Raw genomic sequence first — 14,245 nt, 5'->3', positions numbered from 1 at the left:
GGTGCAAACTTAAATGGACTCCGGGGAACGGTAGAAGGCAGGAAGGCCTGGAGGATCATTGTCCATGGGCTCGCGATGGGTCGGACACGACTTTGCACCTAACAACAACAAAAACCAAAACGGATTGTGAAGGGCTATAAGAAGGCAACAAAAATGGTAAATCAGACTCCATGTAAATGTGTATAAACTGGATCAAGAAATTCTAGCTTTAATTAGATACTGGTGGGGGCAGTAACTGATCGGGAAAGAGCTTCTGAGTTCATGGTGCACAGCACAGTGGCGATGCTGACTCATTCCTTGGGGATCCTCGCTTGCACTCAAAAGCTCACACCTTGAACAAATCTTTATTGACCTTAAAGGTGCTACTCGATTCTAATTGTGTTGGACGGTCTTCCAAGTCACCATTAGGGGACTCTGTTCTTCTTCAGATGAGATAAAAGCACAGCAGAGCCTCTTCCTGTTGTAATTTTACCGCTCTGCCCTTTGCTATGCCCTGAAGAAATTCTCTGTATCATACAACAGAACAAATCTATTCACAAGGAAACGCCCCTCTTCAATGCAGGATGTAAAATCCTGTTAAAAGACTGGGTTGGTTTAATGAGGCACTAAATCCTTCCATAATACATCATAGTAGGGAAAGCTTTTGACACTGACTGGTCTTCCTGGGATGGTGACGCAGAATCTTCAGCTGCCCAGGGAACTAAACAGCTCAGCTTCTTTCAGGAAAAGGAAAAAGGCCTTGCACTCAGCCAGTACTAACCAGGCAGTGGTCCACAGCCAGAGAAATCTGGCTGGCCTTAACCATAGCCAGGGCCTTCTCCGCTTTGGCTCCCGCTTGGTGGAATGAGCTCCCAGAAAACATCAGGGCCCTGTCAGAGCTCACAGAGTTCTGCAGTGCCTGTAAAACAGAGAGAGCTCTTCCACCAGGCCTATGGTTGAGGCCAGTAAAGTTAACATCAACACCATATTGTCCTCCCTCCTGTGTTGTATCTGCACCCTGGGTTCTGGTTCCACACTAATAGGCAGTTTTTAGAAATGTTTTAAAGATGTTTAACTGATATTTAAGCTGTTTTTACATATGAGTCCGCTTCAGCAGAGAGGAGGTCTATACACTCGAAGATGTAATTAAAAAAAAAAATTGCCAACATTTGCTTAAAAGCGAAACAGCCATTGTGGTGCAGTCATCAGCATACTGAACTAGGATTTTGGACACCCAGGTTTGAACCTGCACTATGCTACGGAAGCTCACTAGGTGACTTCAGACTAGTCTCTCTCTCTCTCTCTTAGCCTTAATCTACCTCATAGGGTGTCTGAGGAAGAGTGCTTGCACTCGAAAGCTCACGCCTTGAATAAATCTTTGTTGGTCTTCAAGGTGCTACTGGACTCTGATTTTATATGGTGGTTGTAAGGATAAAAATGAAAGCAGTAAGGATGTTGTAAGCTGCGTTAGGCCCCCGTTGGACCGTAAAGCAGGGTATTAATATCTGAAGCAGGCTTTTTCAAACTTTTAACCATGAAGGAGCACCTGAAAAAAAAGATTCAGACTTTAAGGACCCTCGGAAGTGTTCAGCTGGCCACACCCCCAGATCATTCCCATCAGGTTCAAAAAAGACCCCAGACTACCCACACCCTTGGCCCTCCTTTTGGGGCTCTACCTCATGTAGACTGGAAAGGAGTTGAGAAGGCAGCCTGGACCTCATCCCCCTACCAATATCACACTTCAGAGGTCCCATGGACCCCTGGTTTGGAATTCCTGTTCTAAAGTAATTAATAAATACCATTGCGGCACAAGCCTCGATTATAAATTCCTAGCGAATTAGTAATGCATGCCCAGATGCTCAGACATGCGTTCTCGCACACTTAGATCAGGACTGAGTATGCAAGCCTTAGTAGGGCTGCTCGCTGTAGTTTGCACCCAGGAAAGCTTGTTTAGGACTGCAATCCGTCATGCTGAGGAAAACCACCCCAAGCTGCGGTTCTGCCGTCCCTGGCTTTCAGATGACCAGAGACGCCGACCAAGTCCAAGGGACGCTGCTTCCACGGAATTTCCCCAGATGGCACTTGTACAGTGATGCAGCAATACCCAAAAGGATGCATTCCCTAAAAAAATGTCCCGTTTAACACATTCATCTAAAGCGCACGAGTTCCTTCTTCCCTCGCGTCCGATGGCTCCATGCACCACATTCATTTACTCAACGACAACGGAACTCAGTCTCCAGGGTTCCCCCGACCGGGAGCTGGCAACCCGGGCCACCCGTCCTCTTCCGCCGCGACAATCTCTCCACCTTTGCAAGGTTGCAACCAAAACCCCTCCCCCGTCCTCGCGCCGGCGCACGGGTTCCTTGGCTTAAAGCGGCCAATCAGCGCGCTCGGAGAGCCGGCGGGGGCCAATGGGCGGCCGTTTAGCGAAGCCGGGCAAGATGGCGGCGCGGCGAGCGGGCTGAACGACGAGCCCCGGCTGCCATGGCGAGCAAGCGGCGGAAGGATGCTCTTGCAGCGGCGCCTGAGGAGGAGCCCCGGCTTAAGAGTCCTGCCAAGCGGAGCAGCAGGCGGAAGGCTGCAGACGGAGGGAGCCCCCGAGGCAGAGGGGAGGGTGAGGGGTCTTTTCTCCCCCCCCCCCATGTCCCAGGGGGCTGATTCGCACCGGGGCCCCTGCGAGCGCTCCGACTTCGGAAGTCAGTTGCATGAGACGCAACGCGGCTCGTTTGCAGAAAGTGGCCCGTGGGAAGCGATCCCAGAGAAGGGATCCGTTGCTTTTTCCTTTGCTCCGCCCCCACCCCCAAATTTTGCCTTAATATGGCAGCCTTCTATACACCCCCCCTCCCCGAGGGAATGGACTCCTAAGGCAGGGGTAGGCAACCTGTGGTCCTCCAGATGTCCATGGACTACAATTCCCATGAGCCCCTGGCAGGGGCTCATGGGAATTGTAGTCCATGGACATCTGGAGGACCACAGGTTGACTACCCCTGTCCTAAGGGACGTCTGTTTCCTTTGGTAGTGCTTAGCTTGCTCGAGCAGCGTAAAAAGGGCAACGGATAATAAAATATCCACGTGTATTGACAATGATGCCCTAGTAGTTTTCCTAAGCACAAGAGAGGAGGAACCCCATCGGCCACCCTATCCAGCTCGAGAATGTGTTGCTTGGGATCGGCCGTGCCCTACATAAGGCAAGCAGGCTGGTTGGTCCCCATGGGAACTAATAAAGGAGCTGGAGAGCATCCTGAGAGGTGCACCACTCAGGATGCTCTGGTTGCAAACTGGAGAGTTCCCATCTGCCAGCACAGGAGCTTGACTGGAAGACTCCAGTTTGAAACTTCTGCTCTGCTTCAGATCCAAAGCGTGACTTCGTCATTCTGTCTTGTGGCATAAAATGATTAGTACTATAATTGGGAGTGGTTTAAGGGTTTGCAGGACCTGTAGCTCCATGGAGGTGAAGGCACTGTGCCAAGGCTCATGAAAGTGCAGGGCATGTAGCATGTGCTACATGGATAAACCAGGCCTGGCTATAATGTTATAACAGCCAGCATTATAATGATGGTAGCAAGTTGGATCTGGTATACCTCTGAGTAGTTTTTTAGTACCTTCCCCTTTTATAACTCCCTGTTCTGCCTTTTTCCTTTCTGGAGAGGTTGCGACTACGGCAAGCTTTCCCAACCAGTGCTTTGTGAAATCCTGGGGGTTCTTGATGGCCCTGGGAGGCTTTCCCAATGGGTAGAAGTTAAATTTTAACATATTTTTAAAGATTTATCAAAACATTTATCAGGTGATATGACCATATATGGCCATGCCAACATTCCCCCTCCTTCCCAGAATAGCCAGCTGTGGGCCTGGAGGAGGTGGGAAGGGGAGGGGCCCTGGGTGGGCGTGTACACAGCTCTGCTTCCTGACCATATTCTGCATGTTTGCACCACTTCTGGGGTTTCTCAAAGCCTGAAGAATGTTTCAGGGGTTTCTCAATGGCAAAAAACTTGAGAAAGGCTGGGCTAAGGGTTAGGATTGTCCAGGATAGTGAGTTATAGAATGAGATAGGGAGACTGGCAAGAAAGGTGGACTTGGTAGAAATTACTTCACTTTTACAGGTTTTGTGAGTTGTGCTGACACCTCCTTTCATGTTGCAACAATCCTCACCCCATTCTGAATGCTCTGGTATTCTGGAAGGCCCTCCCTAGCCCCCCCTTTGGTAGTGCTTAGCTTGCATAAACAATTTGCAAGTAGATTTGGGGAGGGCACAACAGGAAGGAGCTGCTGAAGAAAGGGGAGGGGATCATTTTCACAAAACTTCTCCTCCCTTTGGCTCCATCCCTATATGACTTCCTATTAAAAATATTTCCCATATTGAAATTCATGTGGCTTTTCTCATGGGTTCGTTTATTTTAAATAAGGAATAAAGCGTATGACATTTCTCCCCCATGTGTTATACTTAACACAACTATGAAGTAGTCAGCAATAAACCTAAAATCAGCTCCTACAGCTAGTTTATTGTCTGTTGTTAAATTATTATATTCAGTTTATTGATTGTGTGGTTTACACTCTTGGAGTGGTTTAAAACATTGAAAACCAATGTTCAGTAAACAAAAGAAGAGTTGGTTTTTATACCCTGCTTTTCACTAGCCAAAGGAGTCTCAAAGCGGCTTATGATCGGCTTTCCTTCCTCTCTGCTTAACAGACACCTTGTGAGGTAGGTGAGGCTGAGAGAGCTACAAGAGAAATTGTTATAACAGGACCATGACTAGCCCAAGGTCACCCAGCTGGCTTCATGTGGAGGAGTGAGGAATCAAATCATGTTAGCCAGAGTAGAAGCCGCTGCTCTTAACCAGTATACCAAATACTGAAAAAATTATTAAAATTTATCATGCTAAAAATGTTCTACTTCCTGCCATACCACCATTTTGTTCAATCTTGCTTATGTTTTTTTTTTTTTAACAAAATCCTTTTTATCTTTTTCCCAGCAATATGTTCATGCAAGACTCCAAAGAGACCTTCTAGGACCTGCCTACCAACATTCAGTTCACCTGCTAATGAAACTGACCTCCAGCAAGAGATCTTCTGGGATCCTCAATCACCAATAGCATATAAGTTAGGTAACTGGATGCATTATACTCCCTAATTTAAAGTTTTCTTTTCAAGAAGTAATTGTTTGGTCACTTGTGGTAAAAGTATGCTTATCTTAAATGCCATTTCTATAGTTCTTGTTGTCATGTCTGACTCTTTGCGATCCCATGGCACAGCTGTCACCACAATCCCCCATCTTGCACCACCTCTCTCAGCCATGCACTGTTCTGGCTGGCCTTTTATAGTACTAGGTTTAAATTTCCTTCACTTTAGGATTGCAGTCCTAAGGACTTTTTCTTGGGAGTAAGCCCCATGAGACTTATTTCTAGACCTGTGTAGGTCTCTTCCCTAAGACTAGGAATTCTACTCAAATAAATACTGTTTTGTTGGACTGGGTCCGGGAAATGCCCATCTTGTGTCTGTCAATTTCTAGAAAGCCTTTTCTCTTTCAGACAAAAAGAAGCAAACCGCTGGTCGGCCTATGGTTGAAATTTCAGAAATTGTTAATAGGATTGCTCCACAGGTAATTATGATCAGTTCAGGGGAGCAATTGACTCTGTAATAATACTTGAGACTAGTAAGATGTACACTGTAATTTGTTTTGTAAAATGCTCAAATTTCTAATTTCCAGAAAGATTTAGAAGAAGAAGAAGAGTTGGTTCTTATATGCTGCTTTTCTCTACCCGAAGGAGGCTCAAAGCAGCTTACAGTCGCCTTCCCTTTCTTCTCCCCACAACAGATACCCTGTGAGGTGGGTGAGGGTGAGAGAGCCCTGATATCACTGCTCGGTCAGAACAGTTTTATCAGTGCCGTGGCGAGCCCAAGGTCACCCAGCTGGCTGCATGTGGGGGAGCGCAGAATCGAACGCGGCATGCCAGATTAGAAGTCCATACTCCTAACCACTACACCAAACTGGCTCTTAAGTGAACTTAGATCCCATTTAACTATAATTTGTTTGGCTGGCTAAAATTATACATTTTTAATGCATTAATTTTTATAATAACCTGGTGTTGGAGTGTTTTTGATGGGCATTTCTTAGTTTTTAGGGCATCTGCCATCTGCCAGTTATACAAAGAAAGGTTATGCAACTTGTTGCAAACAGTAAACCAATGTTTACTGTTTTATGTATTTTTGGTACCTTCAGTACCTTCAGTATTATGTATTTTTGGTACAAATGTGTTCTGTTATACAGAAATATCAGGTCCAATCTAGATGCTGGATTTAATCCTGTGCAGATATCTTTCACGTGGTGATGGAGTTGGTTGGGGATCTGTATTTCATGCCATCAAAGTGCTAAATCCTTTGCTTCCCACTTTGTACATTTTTGATAATTTGGCATGCTTTTTTGGGAGGAGTTGTAAATATTTGTGTGGTATTCCTGCAGGATGTGATGCTACATTGAATCTGTGTTTGGGTATTTTGGCCATCTCCATGTTGATAGTCGTGCTTGAAATTACTGGCATGAAGGCATCTCATGCTCTTTTAAGAGGGTGTCTTTGCAGATCATGGTGTTGCACGGACTTTCCTGTTAAGTGCAACATCAAGTATCCAAGGAAGTGAAACAGCATGTTGAATAAGGCGGAAAGCTTCAGAGGCAGCTTCTAGCAGACTGTTCCTGCAGACTTTCTAGATGTCACCAAGCAGGAAGTGGAGCACTCTACAAGATCAAGAGAGAACATTTTTCAAAAAAATCTCCCTGCATAAGATGTAATGTTATTTAAAGCAATGATACTCACTCTGTGCCTTGAGAGCTACATATAGGTCTTTGACATGCCACTCATGGCTCTTCCAGTTTGGTGTAGTGGTTAGGAGTGTGGATTTCTAATCCGGTGAGCCGGGTTTGATTCCACGTTCCCCCACATGCAGCTAGCTGGGTGACCTTGGGCTCGCAACAGCACTGATAAAGCTGTTCTAACTGAGTGGTAATATCAGGGCTCTCTCAGCCTCACCCAAGTCAAAGGGTGTCTGTTGTGGGGGGAAGAAAGGGAAGGCAACTGTAAGCTGCTTTGAGTCACCTTCGGGGAGAGAAAAGCAGCTTATAAGAACCAACTCCTCCTCCTCCTCCTCCTCTTTTTCCCTAACAAGAAATAACACAAAGGCTAAGTTTCAGTGATTGGCAGAGCAAAAACCCTAAAAGCTCAGAGCTACTCTGGTAATTACAACGTAGAGTTGCTTACTTACTGTTAATATACTAGCCACCAGTTTGTGGCTTGTTATTTGACATGCCTATTTTAAGACAAAGCCATCTTCCCCATAAAAAAAACTATGGATGCGAAAGCTGGACCCTGAAGAAGGGCAATAGAAGTAAAATAGATGCTTTTGAATTATGGTGTTGGAAATTAATGCTGGGAATACCATGGACAGCCAGAGTTACCAACAAGATAGTTTTAGAGAGGAGCAAACCAACTATGTCATTAGAAGGGAAGATGTTACGGCTAAAGCTCACTGATTTTTGACACATGTGATCAAACTTGCTAGAAAAATAATTAATGCTCGGCATGGTCAGCGGCAAAAGGAAACGTGGTGGCCAAAGGATCTGCTGGCTTGACACGATCAAAGCCGATACAGGGATGACCTTGAACCAACTAAAAGAAGCAGTCATAGAAAGATATGGCGGAGACTTTCCTACAGAATCGCCGAGGGTCGGACACGACTGAACGGATGACATCATCATTATTTTAAGCCTCTTGAAGTGGGAATGTCAGTGTAATGGCATAATATGTCTCACCAGGCTGGCCCAGACCAAGGTTAGTAATGATTTCTGTGCACATCTAATGATGTTTACAAGTTCTAATGTTTATTGTTCTTCAGGAGGAAAAACCTTCCTGTTGCGACGGATCACTTCTCGGGATGTGGATTGGGGACAATGCAATTCCATGTACTCCAGAAATAGCAAAAGCGAGATCTAGAACTAAACTAAATAGCACCAGGTATGTCGGGAAGCCATGCAGAATAAAGATCTTTGAAAACAACAAATGGACTTGAAAAAGGGAAGCATACTGCTTTGGAATTTGTTTAACCAATGTAAGGAAAGTCAGTGCCTTATTTGAATTACGTTGCTGCTGTTCTTTGCTTTTTAAAAACGGGGGGAAGGGGGAGGTCCTAAAACCTATCAACTAAATAAGATTTAATTTTTAAAACCCATATAAAAATAAGACAGTCATTACAGTAGTGGTGGATCTAGCATAAGTTTCTATAAGCCATTTCCAATATCTAAAAATAAGTTATATGCAATCTCTGTCTCTATGCCACATGTTCAAATATTGCTAGAATTCCAAGGTCCTTGATCTGTTGGTTTCCTGGAGGTGGGCTTGTAGCTTCCATGGTTGAAATATGGATGGAGGGTCTATTTTCATTGAGCATCGGTTAGCCTCCAAGAGATGGTCAGATAGTCTGAACGTCTATAAGCATCCTCAAAAATCAGTGAACATTCTAATACAAAATCGATAGGAGTGGTAACGTCTTCCCAGAAAAACCAGATGACTAGACATGTTCAAACCATTTGTGTCAGGGGAACATCCTGTTGGTTACAGTAGTGGCCCCCAACCTTTTCCAGGCTGGGGACCGGTTGTACCAGGGAGGGCGATTGCCCGGCCGCTGCTCATGCGCATTTTCAGCCGTGCATGGCATATGCGCGACCCTGCTTCCCTCTTCCCCCCCTCCCACAGTAAGAAGCTTGCCGGGCCGCAAGCTTGCGGTCTGGGAAGTTTCTTACTGCAGGGGGGGCGGGGACCCGGGACCACCGGGTTACAGGACCAATAATCAGAAACTTTACACTAGAATTGCAGTCTGAAAAGGACACCCCTTTCAGTGACCATAAAGCCTATGAACAGGTTGCTTGCAAGGCACCTTCTTAACTTTGCCCCCACTTCCTCTGCTTATTTTTCATGTAGAGGTCTTCGGCTGAAAAACAAAGAGGAGGAGCTTATGAAACTAGCGAAACAGTTTGATAAAAACCTGACCGAGGCCATCCAGCAGCAAGATGCTCCTCACCCTAATGCGGCCCAGTTGCTGTCAGAGGCAAAGTTGTCGGTCACATACCAAGGTGATGCACAGGTGGAAGATCCTCAGCACCTCCCTGGAGAACCTCCCCAGGCTGATGTGACCTCACTCTTGGGAGCTGTTAAGGAGAACACTGAGACCTGTGAAGGTAGTGGCCAGAGGCCTGTTGATTTTGATGCTGAAGTAGTACTGAATGCCCTTTTCGATTGCACTCCGACCAAATGCAGCGGTAAGTTGAGCCAGGGTTCTTCAAACGGCGGTTCGCACAATAGCCAAAACGCCTTGTTGGTGGAAGAGCACATTCCAGAGGAAGCAGCAGGAGGCGCACATGGATCTGTGGCCACAGGCAAACCTCAGACACATGGTTCAGCTGCTTCAAACCACAGGGGGGTTCCTACAGCTGAAAAAGCCAGAACGGTGTTTCAACAAACCATTCAAAGTGCCGTTATTTCTAAGACAGAACCGCAAAGAGCGGCCGTTTCTAAGACAGAACCGGCTGTCTCCGGTAACGTTGTCGGTGATGACTTTGAAGATTGGGACGCTGACCTCTTGTCAGACGATTCATTTGTAATGCAGATTACTCAGAACCCGGAACTGATCCGCACTCCGCAAAGCGCCTCTCCCAGTGCCGTTCAGGAAAGCTGTAAAGCGAAGGAAAGAAGGATAAATTCGGGCAGACCTCACAGTGGTCATTGCTCCTTTCCGAAGTCCTTGAATGATGTCATGACGTCGCTTGCAATTCCAAAGCCAGGCTGTGAGTTAGGGTCCACGAGGCCTCTTCCTTCGCAGAGCCGCTCCCCTTTAAAAAACTGTTCCAGAAGAAGCCAGAACCGGATTCCTGGGTATAATTCCATTACAGGGAAACTCGAAAATAAGAGTGTAACGGAAGGGTTTACTCAGCTTAAAAGTGCAAACCTCCCTGGGAAGAAAACTGCTTCTATTTCAGTACATCCTAACCTTAAACCACTGACCGGAAAATCCAGTATTTACTGTGAACCTTCTTCTCTTTTTCCTAACTCAAAGCCCAGTGACCAGCAGGAGCTGGCTAGCCACGCCTCTTCCCATCACCTCCTAGCAGGGTTACCCAAGAAACAAGCTTCGACGTTCGGTGACTGGGATGAGCCTCGAATCTCGGACAAGGTTTTAGACCTGTTCCGCAAATCAGAGAGCCTTTGGGACGCAGGCTGCGAAGATGACGACTTGTTGTATCAAGTGTGCGACGACGTGGAGAGGAATACTCTGAGCCAAGACGTCGCCAAAGAGAACGTGAAGGCCGCTTTGGTGGTCGTCGGCACTGCCAGGTTGGAGACGGATCCCGGCTTCCGGGTAGCAAAGCAGGGACTGGCTAATTGCCTGCAGCCCCAGAAGAACAGGAAGACCTTCTCTTTGAATGCTCCTCTCACCACGGCCATGCCCCCGAAGGGCGAGAATTCTTCAGAGCCCTGCCGTCAGCTCAGTAGCCTGCCATTTAAAGCCGAGAGCACGAACAGCAGTCAAGGGAAACTGTATCGGTCAAATTTCGTGCTTGACGGAAGCTTAGCTTCCAAAAGCGGATCGGTCCTGATGTCCGACGCATGCTTGAACACTAATAGCGTGCAATGTCAGAATGTCACTTGGAATGACAGGAAGGTACAGGATGTTTGTCGTCGTCATCAAGCATCTCACGAAAAGTCAAAATACGCATTCCGAAAGGCCAGTAGTTCCCAGGCCCGCGTTTCGGATTGCAGCAGCGTGACGGGGGAAAGCTTTGGTGGAGCTCCTTTAGCTTTGGGGGAAAGCAAGAATGGGCCGAACATCCCGTTGGGCACAGCATTACAAACAAACCCCAAGACCGCTTTTAGGAGGCATTTCTCGGACTCCGTTGCAGACATGGGAACAGGTAGGTTCCTGAGCACTGTGCTTTTGTGGTGAGGTAGGTGGCCTGTTTTGTTTTGTTTTTTTTTAAGTTCGAAGGGATGAGTTTTCATTTTGCATCGAATTAACATAGCAAGGAGAAAAAGGGAGGGTCGCACCAGTTGGTGCAAAGAGACAAAAACAATGATGCAGTGGGAAGATTATTGTATTCCTATTTAATTATTTGGTTGGATTGATATGCCACCTCTCCCCGCAAGCCGGCCTGGGGCAGTTAACAGCATGATAAGAATTAAGTCAGATTAAACTTGGAACACTTACAGTAGGAATTTAAAAAAATCGAAAGCAATTAAAACAGTTCTTAATGATTCCATTGAAACAATAGCATCAAGACAGCTGTCCAAAGTCTTCCTCATTCCAAAGGAAGAGTCTGTCATGGCTGGGAGGGGGGCGAACTCAACAATGTTATTGGCGATTAACCCCAACTTAATGTCTGGCAGAAGTGGTCCATCTTGCCCTCTGAAACTGTGCTAACTCATGAGCTATATATCAGAACCACCAGTATGTTTTGCATTTCCTTAAGGGGGGGGGGAGGTCTGTGAAATGTAAAAGCGGCAAAGCTTCCACTAAACCAGCTTCAGGGGGGGGGGGGGGGAATCTGTTCTCATTCTGTATTTAGGAACTCACAAGTTGAGCTGAACAATAAAAATAATGTAAAACTTGTTAAATATTTATTATGGTGCACAATTAAAAACAGAATAAAAACTTCTTAAAAACTATACCGAACTAACAGCACATAGAACCAAGGACCAAACGCGTTTCCACCCTTCTGGGTCTTCCTCAGTGGTCAAGATTATAATAATACACTCCCTATGTAAATATACCTATATAGAACTCTATAATGTATAGCTGAATGGTTCAGTGGGATCTGTAATGTATAAATTTTATCCTTTTTGGAGACCAATTCCTATGTTATGTCCCTAAAGTCACCACTCTTCGCTATCATTAAGTTCTGTACTCAGAGTGTAATCTCATGTGCGTCAGAAAAAGCTTTTACACATTATTATAATCTTGACCACTGAGGAAGACCCGGAAGGGTCGAAACGCGTTTGGTCCTTGGTTCTATGGGCTGTTAGTTCGGTATAGTTTTTAAGAAGTTTTTATTCTGTTTTTAATTGTGCACCATAATAACTATTTAACAAGTTTTACATTATGTTTATTGTTCAGCTCAACTTGTGAGTTCCTACCTGTTAAGGTTGGGTTTTGTTCCTTTTTTGGTTTCTCATTCTGTATTTATCCAGAGTGAGAATAAAATTTTATTTCTTTAAAACTGGTTTAATGGCAACATTGCTGCTTGGAGGAAATGGAAGTATTGGTCAATTAGTCCTGTCCCCCCAGCCAGAAAAAAGCCTTTCCCATCCCCCTCTTTCCCTCTTCCATTGACTGACCCAACAACATCTTTGCAGGTAGACACTGGTGGGGGTTTTGGTACTTGGACCCAAAAGGCTGCTTACCCCCAAAGGCAATTTGCCTCCCATTAGAGAATATGCACATAAATGTTCCATGCTAATGAAAAATCTCCATACCTTTAGAAGAAACTAAGTCCATCCAAGCTTTCAGGTGATTACAGAATCATTATGAGGGATAAAAGGAGGACTTTGCATGACTGTTCTCACCTCTTTAGAGTGAAGATGAGCTAAAATGCCATAGATAAGGCTGCTTTGTTAACTTTGTGCTGAGCTGTACCATTCACATGCAAAGCTGATAATGGGTGTCTTCTTTTACAGAACAGCAAAGCCGCAAGTGTTCTCAGGAAGAAATTGCGAGGAAAAAGCAAGAAGCTCTTGAGCGGAGGAAATACAAGATGCTAGCCTTGCTGAAAAATACAGCGCCCACATGAGAGCGATCTGTCCATCTGGATATGGGAGAGCCTTTGACATAAGAATCTCAAGGAAGACTCTAAACAAGCTTCAGGCTTTTTGAAGTTGTGTCTGTGACACTTCCCCTGTGCCGGTCGCTTCCTTTGGGAAATAATGATGTTGACCTATAAGCAAGAAGCTGCTTTTTTTAGTTTATTAGGTGTGTTTTTTAACACTACTTGGTTACAGCTGTGAATGGTAATCCAGTTCTCAGGAAAACAGGTCTAGCATAATCCCACATAGGATTCCAACAGATGCAAGGGATTTCTGACCCCATTTCTCTCTTCCCCTTTCCACTGCAGCCCCAAATATCTCCTGAAATAATGCTGGTGAGAGGCCCTGCAGGAGCAGCCAGGAGTGGGGCGGGGGGAATGAAAAATGTCACCTCCACTTCTTTCCACAAAAGTGATTTGGAATCCAAGCCTTGATTTCGCTGTTTTGTGACTCCTTATCAAACAAAACAGTTCCTGCTTGAGGCTGCATTGAAATTATTCAGGATTTTCCCAAATTCAGTATTAGGGTGGAATCTTTTCACACTGCAAAGTTACCTGCCCCAGTTTGGTCACCTAGATTCTGTCCCAGTAAGCATATTCTAAACTTTGTGACAGGCAATCGTGACACTAATGTAGCAAATAACGCCAGTCTACAGCTCAGGCCAATTGTTAACTTTTGTACATCAATAGCACGGAATGTGCTCTCTGTTTTTGTAAATGTTTGTATGCAGCAGACCATCCCAGTGTTTGCTAGGATTTATTTATCTCTGTAAATGATGTACAATGATGTGTAAATCATGATTAAAATTGCAGCTTCTTATACAGCAGGCTTTTCTCCGAATTACCACTAGACAATGGGGAGAGACCCTTGCTTTGCTACCCATGAGGCATAAGTTCTGCTTGAACGTAACTCACTTCATTGCCACACAGTGGCTTGTCATGTGGAGAAGCCCATGTAGATCTCTACACGAGGAGGCGCACTGGTAGCCAAACAGCGTTGCCTCTGTCCTCTCTGCTTGTGTGTTTAGGGTTTCCTTTATACAAAAGAATGGTCATTTGGTCTTGTTGCTTCTCTACTACTGTGTGAGGAGGAGCAGAGCTCCCTGCTGACTGCGGCTGAGGTTGCAGGTACAAGAAGAGCTCAAGAGAAGTTGACCAGAGTTTGCAGTCTGTTGGAAAATTAACATTTATAAATCTCTCTCTTTCTCTTGTCTCTCCCCCCCCCATTAACTTAAAAGTGCCTTACTCTGCTAAGCGAGCCTCTTATGGCACAGGGTGGTAAGGCAGCTGACATGCTGTCTGAAGCTCTGACCATGAGATTGGGAGTTCGATCCCAGCAGCCGGCTCAAGGTTGACTCGGCCTTAAATCCTTCCGAGGTCAGTAAAATGAGTACCCAGCTTGCTGGGGGGTAAAACGGTAATGACTGG

General features: G+C 45.6%; 1 protein-coding gene across 4 annotated transcripts; it reads left to right on the top strand.

Annotated features, from left to right (window-relative positions):
• The first annotated feature begins 2,389 nt into the window (after positions 1–2,389).
• ETAA1 (ETAA1 activator of ATR kinase) lies at positions 2,390–13,641 on the top strand. 4 transcript variants are annotated; one of them, XM_077328887.1, is made up of 6 exons: positions 2,390–2,593; positions 4,950–5,081; positions 5,505–5,575; positions 7,864–7,982; positions 8,946–10,933; positions 12,693–13,641. In XM_077328887.1, the coding sequence occupies exons 1-6, from the start codon at positions 2,464–2,466 to the stop codon at positions 12,803–12,805; spliced, it is 2,553 nt and encodes an 850-aa protein (XP_077185002.1). In that variant the 5' UTR covers positions 2,390–2,463; the 3' UTR covers positions 12,806–13,641. The 4 variants fall into 4 exon arrangements, with proteins under 4 accessions (XP_077185002.1, XP_077185003.1, XP_077185004.1 ...); XM_077328888.1 differs by lacking the exons at positions 2,390–2,593; positions 5,505–5,575 and having other exon boundaries at positions 4,963–5,081; XM_077328889.1 differs by lacking the exons at positions 2,390–2,593; positions 4,950–5,081; positions 5,505–5,575 and adding an exon at positions 6,593–6,759.
• The last annotated feature ends 604 nt before the right edge of the window (positions 13,642–14,245 follow it).

Source organism: Paroedura picta, chromosome 3, assembly GCF_049243985.1.
Source record: "Paroedura picta isolate Pp20150507F chromosome 3, Ppicta_v3.0, whole genome shotgun sequence".
Taxonomy (NCBI): Eukaryota; Metazoa; Chordata; class Lepidosauria; order Squamata; family Gekkonidae; genus Paroedura; species Paroedura picta.
Note: the sequence above shows the minus strand (reverse complement) of the source record. Positions and strands in the feature narration are given on the sequence as shown.

Excerpts from the sequence above, each read along its gene's own strand:
- ETAA1 (XM_077328887.1), top strand. The coding sequence starts at position 2,464 with ATGGCGAGCAAGCGGCGGAAGGATGCTCTTGCAGCGGCGCCTGAGGAG. Across the intron at positions 2,594-4,949 it reads CCCCCGAGGCAGAGGGGAGG|CAATATGTTCATGCAAGACT; the intron begins GTGAGGGGTCTT and ends TCTTTTTCCCAG. Across the intron at positions 10,934-12,692 it reads CGTTGCAGACATGGGAACAG|AACAGCAAAGCCGCAAGTGT; the intron begins GTAGGTTCCTGA and ends CTTCTTTTACAG.